At 36.1% G+C, this 13565-nt stretch overlaps 1 protein-coding gene across 2 annotated transcripts in view; it reads left to right on the top strand.

Annotated features, from left to right (window-relative positions):
• ABHD17B (abhydrolase domain containing 17B, depalmitoylase) overlaps positions 1–12773 on the top strand; it is a 35085-nt gene extending 22312 nt beyond the window's left edge. For both annotated transcript variants that reach the window (XM_084771739.1, XM_084771740.1), the window contains exons 2-4: positions 5775–6244; positions 9027–9206; positions 11393–12773. In XM_084771739.1, the coding sequence (XP_084627865.1) occupies positions 5778–6244; positions 9027–9206; positions 11393–11612 (867 nt within the window). In that variant the 5' untranslated portion in view covers positions 5775–5777 and the 3' untranslated portion in view covers positions 11613–12773. The remainder of the gene's footprint in view (positions 1–5774; positions 6245–9026; positions 9207–11392) is intronic.
• Positions 12774–13565: the final 792 nt, after the last annotated feature.

Raw genomic sequence — 13565 nt, 5'->3', positions numbered from 1 at the left:
GTATCCAAATTCCAGAGATTTTTATGATTTCATTTTTATTTAGAGATGATTAGAATTCCATTGTGTTTATATACCCCATTTTCATTACCTGTTCATTGGCTGATAAACATCTAGGCTAGTTCCATCTCCTTGTTATCGTAAATAGAGCAGCTATGAACGTGAATGTGCAAAGAGGATTGAGGTCCTTTGGATAGATGCCCAGGAGAGGTATAAATTGATTTATGATGGTTGTATTTAACTTTCTGGAAAGCCTCCACAAGGATTCCATAGGGGCTGAACCAATTTACATTTCCACCATCAATGCATAAACATTTCTGTTTCCCCACATCCTCATCAGTGCCTGTTGTGATTTGTTTTCTTGATGATAGCCATTCTGAATAGGGTGAGATGTAATCTCAATGTAATTTTAATTTTCATTTCCCTGATAGCCAGTGATATTGAATTTTAAAAAATGTATATAGCCATTTCTATTTCTTTCTTCAAAAACTTCATTTCTGTATTGTCTCTTTTTTTATTTCTTGGTTTTCATGACATTTAATTTCTTGGATTCCTTGTATGTTTCAGATACTAATCCTCTGTTGGTAACATAAGTAGCAAAGATGTTCTCCCATTCTGTAGGATGTTTCTTTGCTTGGTTAAGTTTTCTTTGCTCTAAAAAAGCTTTTTAATTTTATGAGATGCCATTTATTGGTATTGGCCTTATTTCCTGAGCAACCAGAATTGTATTCAGAAAATTCTTACCATCTTATGTATACAGTGTTCTGTCTGCATGTACAGCTGAGTGCCAGAAGAGAGCATCAGATCTCATTATAGATGGTTGTGAGCCACCATGTTATGCTGGGAATTGAGCTCAGGACCTCTGGAAGAGTAACCAGTGCTCTTAACATCTGAGCCATCTCTCCAGTCCCCATGTTGAAGCCTTTGATCCATTTGGATTTTGTGCAGACTGACAAGGATTTATAGATTCTTCTACATGTGGATATCCAGTTTTTATGGCACCATTTGCTGAAGATGCTATATTTTCTTTATAGTACATTTTTGGCATCTTTGTGAAGGAAAAAAAAAACCTATTCTATTGATTTACATGTGTGCCTGTGCCAGTACTGTGCTGTTTTTATTACCGTAGCTCTGTAGTACAACTTGAAATCAAGTATGGCGATAGCTAAACATACTCCTCTTACTCAGGACTACTGTGCTTTTCCAGGATATCTGATGCTACTCTATCAGTTTTAAGTTTTTTTTTTCTATTTCTGTGAATAACATCACTGGACTTTTGGTTGGAATTGCATTCAATCTATAATTTGCTTTTAGCAAGATAGCCATTGTCACAGTATTGATTTCTTTCAATCCACGAGCATGAGAGATCTTTCCAACTTCTGGTGTCTTCCTCTATTAAGTATTTTTAAGTTTTTATTGTAGAGGTCTTTAATACCCATGGTTTAGTCCAAGGGTTTTGTGGGGTTTCTGTTTATTTGGGCAGGTGCTGTTTATATTTATTTGCGTGTTAGGGTTTAGACAATGAGATTGGTTCCCTGATTTCTTTTTCAGATTTGTTATTGGTATGTGGGAAAGCTGTTGGTTTTTATGTGTTAATTTTGTATTCTGCCACATTGCTGAAAGTGTTTTAGCAGCTCTAACAGTTTGCTGGTAGAGTCTTTAGGGTCTCCTGTTATTAATCAAGTTGTCTACAAATACAGACACTTTGACTCTTCCCTTCCTATTTGTATCCCTTTTATTTCCTTCCCTTGTCTTACTCTAGCTGATTCTTCCAGTGGTATATTGAATAAATGAAGACACTTTAACTTGTTTCTGATTTTAGTGGAAATACTTTGTTTTTCCCTATGTAATATATTGGTTGTACATGTATCATATAGCCTTTGTGATTTTGAGGTGAGGTGTATTTTTCTGAGTTTTTTGTCCCCATTCCCCTATCTCCCCCACACACCCCCTACCCCCAGAACTGAGGACTGAACCCAGTGCCTTGTGCTTGCTAGGCAAACACTCTTACCACTGAGCTAAATCTCCAATCCCTCTTCAGGACTTTTAACACGAAAAGATACTGGGTTTTGTTAAATGTCTTTCTGCATCTATTGATAGAACAATGGAATTTCTATCCTTGAGTCTGTCTATTCATTTAATATAAAATGTATTATTTGTATATATTGAATCATTATGGCATTTTGAGATAAAATTTCTCAAATTTCAGTATGGTCAGTGATCTATTACTCTTTGTGTTCTTGAATTCAATTTCCTAATACTTTGCTGAGAATTTCTGTATCTTGTCAGTGAAATTGAACAGCATCTTTTCTGTTTCATGCCATGGATTGAGAAACATTGGTCATTAGTTTTAATTATTTGAAGGTCTGATAAAATTCATCAGTAAATCCATCTGGGCCTGGAGTCTTTTTGGCTTGGTTTGTGGGGGTTTTTTTGGGGGGAGGAGCAGGGGGAGTTTTGACATTTCAGTCTTAATGGTTGTTTTAGATCTGTTCCAGTTTGGTTTAATTTTGAAAGGTCTTATTTTCTAGGAATGCATTCTTTTTAATTTTTCCAACTTAATGGAATATATGTTTTCAATGTACAACCTAATGATTTTTCTGAATTTCTTTGGTATTTGTTGTAATGGCTCCCTTTTCATCTGTACTTTTATTAATTCGGGCTCTCTTTCATTCTCTTGGAGTTTGTCAGCCTTGTTAATCTTTTGAAAGAACCTAATCTTTTGGTTGTGGGTTCTTAATTCTTGAGAATTTCATACATGTTTACAAAGAAATATGATCTTACCTAGCCCATTTTCCTTCAGCAGTATGCCCTCTCTGAACTTTATGTCCTTTTCTTTCTTTCTTTTTTTTCTTTTCTTTTCTTTTTTTTCTTTCTTTCTTTCCAGATAACTCACTACTGCCCTGGTCTTCTTATCCACTGGATTATGGGGAACCTTTCAATATCCCAAATAAGTAGTAATTCTCCTTCCTTCAGCAACTATCTACTGCCAATAGCTTCTCCATATAATCAATTTTAAAAGAGTTTTTTTTTTTTAACAATTTTTATTTGTTGTTTTTTTTTACACATAAATACAATACACTACATACAACAAGAAAAACCACAAAACAATCAGGAATTATATAAATGTTACATTCATAGTGTTTTGGTTGTTTGGCAACCTTGAAGAAAACATCTTTCCTCTCTTGGTGAGTCTAAAATTCTGAATGTAAATCAATATCTATCATATGTCATCTCTATCGATTTAAAATATCTATCTAGACCTTAAAATAACTTAGCCCCTAAACAAGTAAGCTTAATTGTAAAACTAAGCTGTTTGGTCTTCAACTCCATCAGAGACTTGAGAAGAAATAAAACTTAATTATCTGAGTAAACCAGAGGTGCAGGTTAGCAGTTTTCAAAATGAAAAATGTCTGATCAGTCACCCAACACTCTCCATACATTCTCTATAACGTTGGAGCATCATCTTCAGCCTCCTGGCCTAGTATATCTGACAGACATATTTGGGAGGCAGGAACTACTGAGGACTTGCTTACCCTGTCTAGGCAGAGTTTGGCTGTCAACTCTACCTGCATCCAAGCTTACCCATTTTTAGGCAGAATTCTGTCTGTGGCAGAACTGAGGAAATTTTGCCCAGAGGCTTGTTTGCCACTTTTGAAGTCATTTCCACAAGGAGGTTCATTGATATTCATCACCTTCTTTGAGACAGGCTGGGTATTGCCAGGAGTTCACCTGTCTCATTATCAAAGAATCTTTAAAATAATAGAAACATTTTTAAGTGCCAGATTCTGTAAGTCTGAGGTTTTTGAAGAGCTTACCTATTTTACTTTATCTGTAAATCATTACTATCTCAAACTGAGGATGTATATTCTTGAGAGTAAAAATAGTCTAGTAATGGACATGACCATGATTTAGCTTGTATTACCTAACTATCCTAAACTGCCTGCAGTAGCACTTTCAAAATATTGTAAGTAAACCTTGTATTATACTTGAGTTGTATGGATACAATACCTCATATTAGAGTAGAAATATCTATAATGTGTGGGAAGACTGGTCTTAAATTTGAATTCTATACTAAGGTATCAAAATTAAACTTATTTTGCATCAATATACAAAAATCTATACCAATGAATTAAAAATAACCTTATTTATGAGTAACAATTACGGCCGTAAGTTAAGTAGATTGAATAATCTACTTTTTGTCCTATCGTACCTATATATTTCTGTATTCCCTTCTTTCTTTAAAAGAGTTTTATTTTGGCTTTCAATTTTTGAAGGATCCAGTTCATGATCAGTTGGCCCTATTTTTGTAAACATGTAGCAAGGTAGTATACCATGTTAGGAGCATGTGACAGCAAACCTGCTCACCTCATTGCAAAGAGAAGGAAGGAATCCCATAGTCCCCTTTGAGATCACATCACTAGAGACTTTATAGTCATATATATCACTCAGGGCAGCCAGTCTTTCACACGTGGGCCCCAAATGATAACATTTATTTGTTTATCTCCAGACAAGTGTTGGTTATAGCAAAGACTCAAACCATTCTGCTGCTCATCACTTCAGCATTTACCATATGTAACCATACAATCACAGGTGAAATAACTGTTCTGCAGCTCCATTGCAGGGCGGGTTGGATCATAATCTCTGTGTCAAAGGGTTTCTGAAAAATGCTTAAATGAATTAGTGTCTGTGAAAGGTCTTTATAAAATTCCCTGGCAATGAATAGAGTGAGTAGGTACACAGTTAGGATCCTGCATACTGTTGGTGATGATGAAAGCCTCATCTCAGCTTTGGCTCTCCATTGTTTTTGTTCTCTATCTTAGCAATATCTGCATTAATTTCTTTTTTCTCTGTGCTTACCTTTCCTTTGAGTTGAGGACTGAAAAATATTAAAGATTTAGCATGTACCTTTAGATGTACAAACTATTTTTAGTGACTGTCTGACTTAGTATGCTTTCCTTCAGTTTACTTCTGCTGCTTGAGCTTACTGGTTCCCTCTTGAACAAGCCCTATGTCCCAGTGTTCTTCCATCCCCTCTGTAACTTTGTAACCCTTGCTCCAGTTGTCTACATATTATTCTAGAATTGTCCCCATTACTTATAAGCTTTATTTGTCATTATGATTTGAATTCTTTTGAATTCTATGTGAGCTATAAGTTATAAATTGAAATAATAGGTTTATAATGTGAAAGGATTATATTGCTTGTTTGAACTGCTTTAAGGTTTCAAACCCCTGTTTTTGTGTGACTGTAGCAATGACTAGTGTCTTACCCTGACTCACTTGTGCAAATTTCTTTTCTCAAACTGATGTACAAGTATGTTTTTGATGTACACACACACACACACACACACACACACACACACACACACACACATTGCTGACCAATAGTATCTCCAAATCCTCCTGTTTATTTACCTTCCCTTAGGATTCTAAGAGTTTTCATCAAATTATACAAAAATTACCAACTTACCTTAGGTGAGTTTACTCACCTTCTATCTTGTTTGTGGATAATGGTAAATGTTTTCTGTTAAATAGTATAATCACTGCTATTGGAAAAATACAGTATTTGCATCTCTCTATTTCCAGAAATGTTTGCCTCACTCCAGGATTTAAAGTAATTCTGGAATTCATTTGACAGGGTTCTTGAAATTACAGTTAATAGATAGTAACTACCAATAACATTTACTCATGTCTTTGTTTTAGCCTATTATTTGAGCGTGCAGAGTTCACATTAAGTTATTAAAATATTTGTTGTCTCTCTCTTTTTTTTTTTTCAGAAGATGAACAATCTTTCGTTTAGTGAGCTATGCTGCCTCTTCTGCTGTCCACCTTGCCCAGGGAAAATTGCTTCGAAACTAGCATTCTTGCCACCTGATCCAACGTACACACTGATGTGTGATGAAAGTGGAAGCCGCTGGACTTTACACCTGTCAGAGCGAGCGGACTGGCAATACTCTTCCAGAGAAAAGGATGCTATTGAGTGTTTCATGACCAGAACCAGTAAAGGCAACAGAATTGCTTGTATGTTTGTGCGTTGTTCACCCAATGCTAAATATACCTTACTGTTCTCACATGGAAATGCTGTTGATCTTGGTCAGATGAGCAGCTTTTACATAGGTCTGGGGTCCCGGATTAATTGTAACATATTCTCATATGATTACTCTGGATATGGTGCTAGTTCTGGAAAGCCAACAGAGAAGAACCTGTACGCAGATGTTGAAGCTGCCTGGCTGGCTCTTCGGACAAGGTAAATCGTTATGAGGATTATTTTTTATACCTCTGGTGGTTAAGTTATACTGTAGAACAGCAGAATAAAAAGCATTTTTTACATACATCCTTTGAACTACAATATGAAGATACTTGCCAGTATACACACACATAAACTAACAAATTGAAATTTTATATAATAGCCAAAACAGTCTTTAAAAATCGCTCAGATTTATATGAGTATATCATTGCCTTTGTGAATGTGGTTTGAGGTGGTTTTGGTTTTTGTTTTGTTTTTACTGAAATATGACATTAAAAGTTTGGTTTCAAACTTTATTGGGATATAACACATAAATGTGACTTTACCATTTGCTTGCTCTGTCATCAATAATATAAGCAGCCTTTTGTTTGAAAATTAAATAAGACATGTGTTGGCATTTTACTTTATATTTTAGTCTACTAAAACTTGGAAAGATCATCTTGATTTTCTTTGAAGTAATATAAAATGATTAAAGATGTGTCTCATTTATATCCCTCTCTAACTCTAACTATAATTATAACATTCTTTAACTATAACTATAAATTTCGGAACTTGAAAGTCTATTAGCCTTTCTGGTCACAATTTTGTAGGTTCCGATGTGTCCTTTCTCATTAGTCAGATTAGTGTACAATAAATGATAGATATCTTACTATTAATATAAGTTGTTCTCTTTACATAGCAGTAACCTGTCTTTTCTGTAGTATTTGAAACTGCAGTTACGGGGTTAAAGAATCCACTTTTCCTAATTCAGTGTTCAAATACTAATCATGTCAGGGAGAACCTTAGTGTTATAAATAGGTATAACCACTTTTATAAAATGTCTTTTAAAGTATTTCCTTTCCTTTACAATAAAGTTATGTCCTCATAGCAAAATTCTATGTAAAGAGAATTCTTACATCAGTTGCAGTGGTATGAAAACATTAATTAGAAAAGGTAAATGGTAAGTAGTAAATAGTTAACAGGTGATTAGAAATGACTGTACCAAGTGTGATGGTGCATGCCTTTGGGAGGCAGAGGCAGGCAGACCTCTGTCCTCCCCACGATCTTCAGTCTCTGTCTATGCTCTTTCGTGGAGAGATGACTGGATTGGAAGTCAGTATATCTATTTTCTAAACGTAGGATTACTATCAACGCACTGTGATTTTAGTATCCAGGCATTAGCAGCTTACCTAAATTGGATAGTCTCCAAAGTTCTTTTTAACTTAACATTCTCAAATTGATATTGTTTAATTAGATCCTTTTGATTCTTGCTTCTCTTGAGTCTTGATATTGCTAACTTTAGCCACAGAGCTACAGTTGCTACGTGCAATACTGTTAGGCAGCTGACAGCCATAGTTTGGCCTCCCCAGCTCTGCTGATAGTGCAAATCTAGATGCTCATCCTTCCAGCTTTTTGGTTACTGGGAAGTTTTCTGAGTTAAGTAGCGTGCCGAGTCAGTCAGCAATAGGTGGAACCTACCTCTGCCTGTGCCCTGTATGCTTGTGGAACACAGGCAGAATGAGCTGTGGGGAACCTTGTTATTTCCTGCATAGCAAAAGTGGTCTTGAGTACCTGGAAGAGGACATAGGAAGAGTTTGCCTTGCTCTTCTGCTACATGGTCAGATTTTCAAAAAGGTCCCTAACCTCCTCAAAATATTAGATACTGTTGTCTGTAGCACTCTCAGCTGCCAGAAACGATCACTCTGCCTTCTAAGTGGAAAAGCATACTGAAAGTCTCTGTAACCTTTAGCCCCTACAGGTGCTATTGTGGTACCTCACCTATATCCAAAGTAGTTTACAGATAGAACAGTAAACAAGTAACACTTCCTGGAACATCTTAGTATCCAGTAAAGTTTTATGGAGTCAGTGAGTTCACATACTTAAATCTTTAGTCAGTGGCGTTAAAGGGGACAAAGTGACATTTTTAAGGCTTTTAGCATGAATTGTATTCTTAATTAACTAAACAAAGCTGTTTGGAGCTCTGGGCCATGTAATTATATTTGTAAATTTTGGTTTATCTCTGAATAACCATAGGAATATGTCAAGAAATACTGTAATTTGATTTTGACTAAAGGTATAGATTCCTATATTCTTTCTATACCATAACTATGCCGCATCTCATTAATCTGGCTAATGTAGAACATCATACAACCTACTCTTAATATACAGAGCAGTCAAGAACATCTGCTCTATTAGCTAGACAACAATATCTCACTAAATAGCAGCAAGTATTAACCATTAGTCCACTGAAATACAAGTGGTACAATATATTTCAAACTCCAAATTACTAAAACACAATGAGTGACAAATTATTTTCATAAAATTGGAGTGGGTTTATTGTTTCAGTTTTCATATTTTGGAATTTGGAGGATTTGGTTTTGTTGTGGTGGTTTTTTTTGGGAGGGGGGGTGTTAAAACAGGGTTTCTCTCTAGCCCTGACTATCCTGGAACTCGCTCTGCAGACCAGGCTGGCTTCAAACTCAGATCCTCCTGCCTTTGCCTCCCAAGTGCTGGGATTAAAGGTGTGTGCCACCACCTTACCCAGCTCTGTAAAACTAAGGTTTTTATTTTTTTTTAAACTGAAGTTTTTAAAAAGACCTTAGTAATTACTTTTCTAAAAAATTAGAATCGAACATGAAATATTTGAGAGTATAGAGCTTATTGTCACATTAAAAATGATAATGGATAAGAAATTTAAATTTTTACATATAAGTTGGCATTATCTTCATTACATATTCTGTAGTAAATTTTTAGAACAATTAAATATTTCCTTCTAGTCCAACTATATTTTTCAAACTTTTAGATACGGCATTCGTCCTGAAAATGTGATCATATATGGACAGAGCATAGGGACAGTACCATCTGTGGATCTTGCTGCTCGGTATGAGAGTGCTGCTGTTATTCTCCATTCTCCTTTGACCTCAGGAATGCGAGTTGCTTTCCCTGATACCAAGAAGACCTACTGTTTTGATGCATTCCCAAAGTAAGTTCAATGTTCAAAACTATTCATCTCCAAGAACCTTATGATATTTGTCATTGAGCTTCTACTTCATGTAACTGATGACATAGGAAGTGTGGAAGACTACGTTAAAGAAAGTATTAGCATATGACTGATAGAAAAGCTGAAATGTTTGAGCATGAAATGAGGGCCTTAGACAAGAGAACAAATTTGTGAACATAAATTAACAGGTCAGAGTAGCAGGTTGGATGTGGAGTTCTATAAAGAACAACTTGACTAAAGCCCTAGACTAGACTTTTACCCCAGATGCTAAAGCAATATGAAATTTGGTGAGATGCCCAGCATGAGAGAAGAATAAGCGGAGGGAAGGTGAGTAATGATACCCTGCCAGTTGTATGTAACTTGCAAAGAAAGTTTGCTCTTAAATGTCTAGAGTAAGTGTTGCTGTTATCTGTGGTATTGGATAGATTTGAAAGGAGGGGTGCTTCTTGCTTTCCAAGGCAAAGGGTGGTTGCCACCTGCCTTCTTCCTAGTTGGAAAAAAGTTCATGGCCTATTTTCCTCAAGGACATGGAGAAGACAAGAAGGGAAAGGCTGGCATATTCATTCAGTCTTCTTTCTTTTGTTGGCAGGAATACAAAGGATATTTTTGTGAATGGCAGGCCAGAAGCCAAGTTATCACTTGGTTCTTTAGCAAAAGAGCAAAAGTCATTTCAAAAACAGTATTTACTCAGTATTGGACTAGAGAAGTGATTTAGCTGTGAACATGAGGGCCTGAGTTTAATTCCTATAATTTCTTATAAAGTAGGCATGGTGGTACTCACTTATAAATATTTCAGTATCAGAGCAGGTGAAGGGTCAGAGGTAGAAGCAGATAAATAAATCTCAGGGGCTCCCTGGCCACTGAGCCTAGTCTGGAACTGATTGATAGGAATTACAGAGAGTTAGTGAGATAATCCTTCACAAACTTATTCTCCATACTTTTTTCATGTTTGGCAGACATAAGCCAGTTGAAAAAGAAAATACACTATTTTAATCCTGAATTCCTCTAACGTAAACATTTCTGCATTATTTATTAGGAAAAATGGAGCCTTGAGAGTGCAGAGATCACTTAGCAATTTCACTGAGTAATTTATTCCTTTGTAAGTAGTGTTTTCTCCATCCAGAGGAGGAAATGCAGGAAACATTTATAAGGGTTCTTCTCTGCATAGTTTCTTCTCTCAAGTTGCCTTTCTAAAAGTCTTTTTGTTTTGGTCTCTATTCCCACCCCCACCCCCCAGACAGGGTTTCTCTGTACAGCCTTGGCTGTCCTAGACTTGCTTTGTAGACCTTGTTAGCCTGATCCTCCTGCCTCTGCCTCCTCCAGTGCTAGCCTTACAGGTGTACATCCCCATGCCCATCTTTGGTCTCTATCTTAGATTTGAAGTGTTCTCTCAGCTATCTGGTCATTCTTGCTATCCTTATGTAAGAGTGGAGAACCAAAGTCTTTGCAAAGAAAACCCTGTGGAACTCTGCCTGACAATCAGCGTTCTCAGAAGCCAAACAGGCCCCGCAAAGTCAGCCTTTTGTTTGTTGTATGACTGTGGTACCTCTCTCCTAAACTGGAGTCCTGCATCTACTGACCTTCCAGAGTTGAAGAAAGTTACTCAGCTTTTCCAAGAAGTCTGGGAAAAAGGGACCTTACTGCTTTACTGTGTTTTTACTGCGCTACCACCGCTCAGCAGCTACACTGTGTTTTTACTTATCTCTTTTAATCTGTTATTTCATATATTCATCCACTTTTGAGCTTCAGATTATTTTAATATTTTCCCTGTTAATATTGTTTATAACCCAAGCCAGAACAAAACCCAAAACATTTTGTTTGAATTTTAGTAACTGATAGAATAAAATGAGTGCAGCAGGGAATGAAATTAGCATAGTCAAAGCTGGTCCTTGGGTTATGCTTCTTGAAACCTAAGGGAAACTCAGCATTGAGGAATGGTGCTTAGGGGCCAGGGTGGCAGTGAGTGCCTCAAGCAAAACATCTGCCTCACCCACAGGCATGCATGTGAAGGATGGATGGCTTTTTGATCCTACTCAAGCCTAAGTGGCTTCCATCCCTAAAGTTGGTTTGTACAGATCTGATGTTTAAATGTTCTGTTCTAACACAGGAAACTTCCTTTTTATATAGTTCATTGATTTTTTTTTCTTCCCTTCTCTTTTTGTCTCCAGCATTGACAAAATCTCTAAGATAACCTCTCCAGTATTAATAATTCATGGGACTGAAGATGAAGTCATTGACTTTTCGCATGGCCTCGCATTGTTTGAGCGTTGCCAAAGACCTGTGGAGCCTCTGTGGGTTGAAGGGGCAGGACACAATGATGTGGAGCTTTATGGACAATACCTGGAGAGGTTAAAACAGTTTGTGTCACAGGAACTGGTAAATTTGTAAACTACTCTGTAAATTTGCATACTGGGTTTTCTTTTCTTGCTGAACTGCACTCCTTGGTGGCGCACGCCTTTAATTCCAGCACTTGGGAGGCAGAGGCAGGCAGATCGCTGTGAGTTCAAGGCCAGCCTGGTCTACAAAGTGAGTCCAGGATAGCCAAGGCTACACAGAGAAACCCTGTCTTGGGGGGAAAAATCTGAAGGTTTTGTTTACAAATCATGTAAGTTGCCTTCATAACTGTACAGGTAATGATTTGTTAACAGACTTAATGAAGGTTTTAAATACCAGAACTAGAACTGGAAATAGCAGTATGATGCAGTCAGGCTGTGTAATTTATATTTTTCCTGTGAATTTTTTTTAAACATCAAGATGAGTACTGTATGAAATTTTAATTCTATAAAATCAAATGCTGTAAAAGTATTGCCAAATGCTTTTGCATATCAAAAGCAAATTTATAAATATTTTTAAACATCTCAATGTACTAAATATCCTGGTATACAAATGTAATATTCTTTCAAAAAGCTGTATATCTAAAGCAATTTGAGTATTCGGAATAAACTGTAAAAAACGAAACTGTATTAAAACATCCAAGTTGAGTTGATGTATACTGTGTTGTACAGGAATAGAGGCTTAAATGGTTATTTTATTGTAAAAATACATTGACTTTTCTGTATTCCCTGAGTATAGTACTTTTATCCTTTAAAAAAAAAGTCTTAATTTTTATGCCATCCATTAACTTACCAGCTGTTCATCATGTAAATGAGAAGTCCTGATGGCGCTGAATCTTAACTAGTTATGATTTATGTTGGTACTGTGAGACAACTACTTAACATTTGCATCCAGTTACTTAAAGGACATTCAGGACTTCAAGAATGATTTTGTATGCAGCGTTGTTTTAAATTTTGACTAATGATTAGAATTGTAGTAGTCTTCCTTATATGAATACTTGAAACTCCATTAGCTGTTCTTCAAGACCACGGACAGACTGGCTATTTGATCCCTTTCCACTTTGGCTATTTTTAAAAGTAGGGCCTGTTCTTTTGGATTACTATCTGAGAATGTTATGGGTTCATTCCTGAATACAGGGGATAAGAAAACATGTCATACATCTTACATTAACCAGTATAGTAAAATAAATAAATAAAGCTCACACATAAAAACTAAGTTGCCTTTCCTTGAATGAATCCTGCCTGAATAAATGAAAGAAAAATAAAATTAAACTAACGGTATGTAGTCTAATTTATAATGAATGAGAATTGAAATAATACACACTGTGGGTATGTTTTTAAGGCCTCATGTAGTTTTAATTGTTCTGCTTGTTCTGTGGTTATGTCTAAGACTATAGTATATCAAGTATTGTGAATGCTTGGTTCAGATATGTCAAATTAACAGTAAAACAGCAAATGTATCACTCGGCTGTGCTTGTTTGCCTTCTTCTGAACTCCACACTTAAGAGTAAAAGTCAAACACCTTTATGGGACGTGGTTCTAAAATTTTCTATATTTTTAAAAACTTGTATTAACATATGAATTGTACATTTAAGAAGGTTAGTGTTAGTTCCACATATGTGAATTGCTGTGGCCTTCTGTTTTCTACCACCTTCCCTGTCTCTAACAATACGAATCCTATATTTATTTGCTTGCTTGCTCTTTTTTTTTTTTTTTTTTAAAGACAAGGTCTCACTATGTATCTGGCTATGCTGAAACTTACTAAGTAAACCAGGCTGGCCTTGAACTCACAAGGTGCACTTGCCTCTGCCTCACAAGTGCTGGAATTAAAGTGTGCACCACCATGCATAGCTTCAGTGTTCTGCTTTCAGATCAATTTTACAAGCTTTCATATAGAAAAGAAAACATACCAGGTTTATCATTCTATTTCTGGCTTATTTGCTTAACATAATGTTCTTTCATTTCATTCATCTTACTGCATGTGACTGGATTTCATTCCTTATGGTTA

The sequence above is a fragment of the Acomys minous genome, assembly GCF_964271855.1.
Source record: "Acomys minous genome assembly, chromosome: 2".
Classification (NCBI taxonomy): Eukaryota; Metazoa; Chordata; class Mammalia; order Rodentia; family Muridae; genus Acomys; species Acomys minous.
This window is presented reverse-complemented; position numbering and strand designations above follow the sequence as displayed.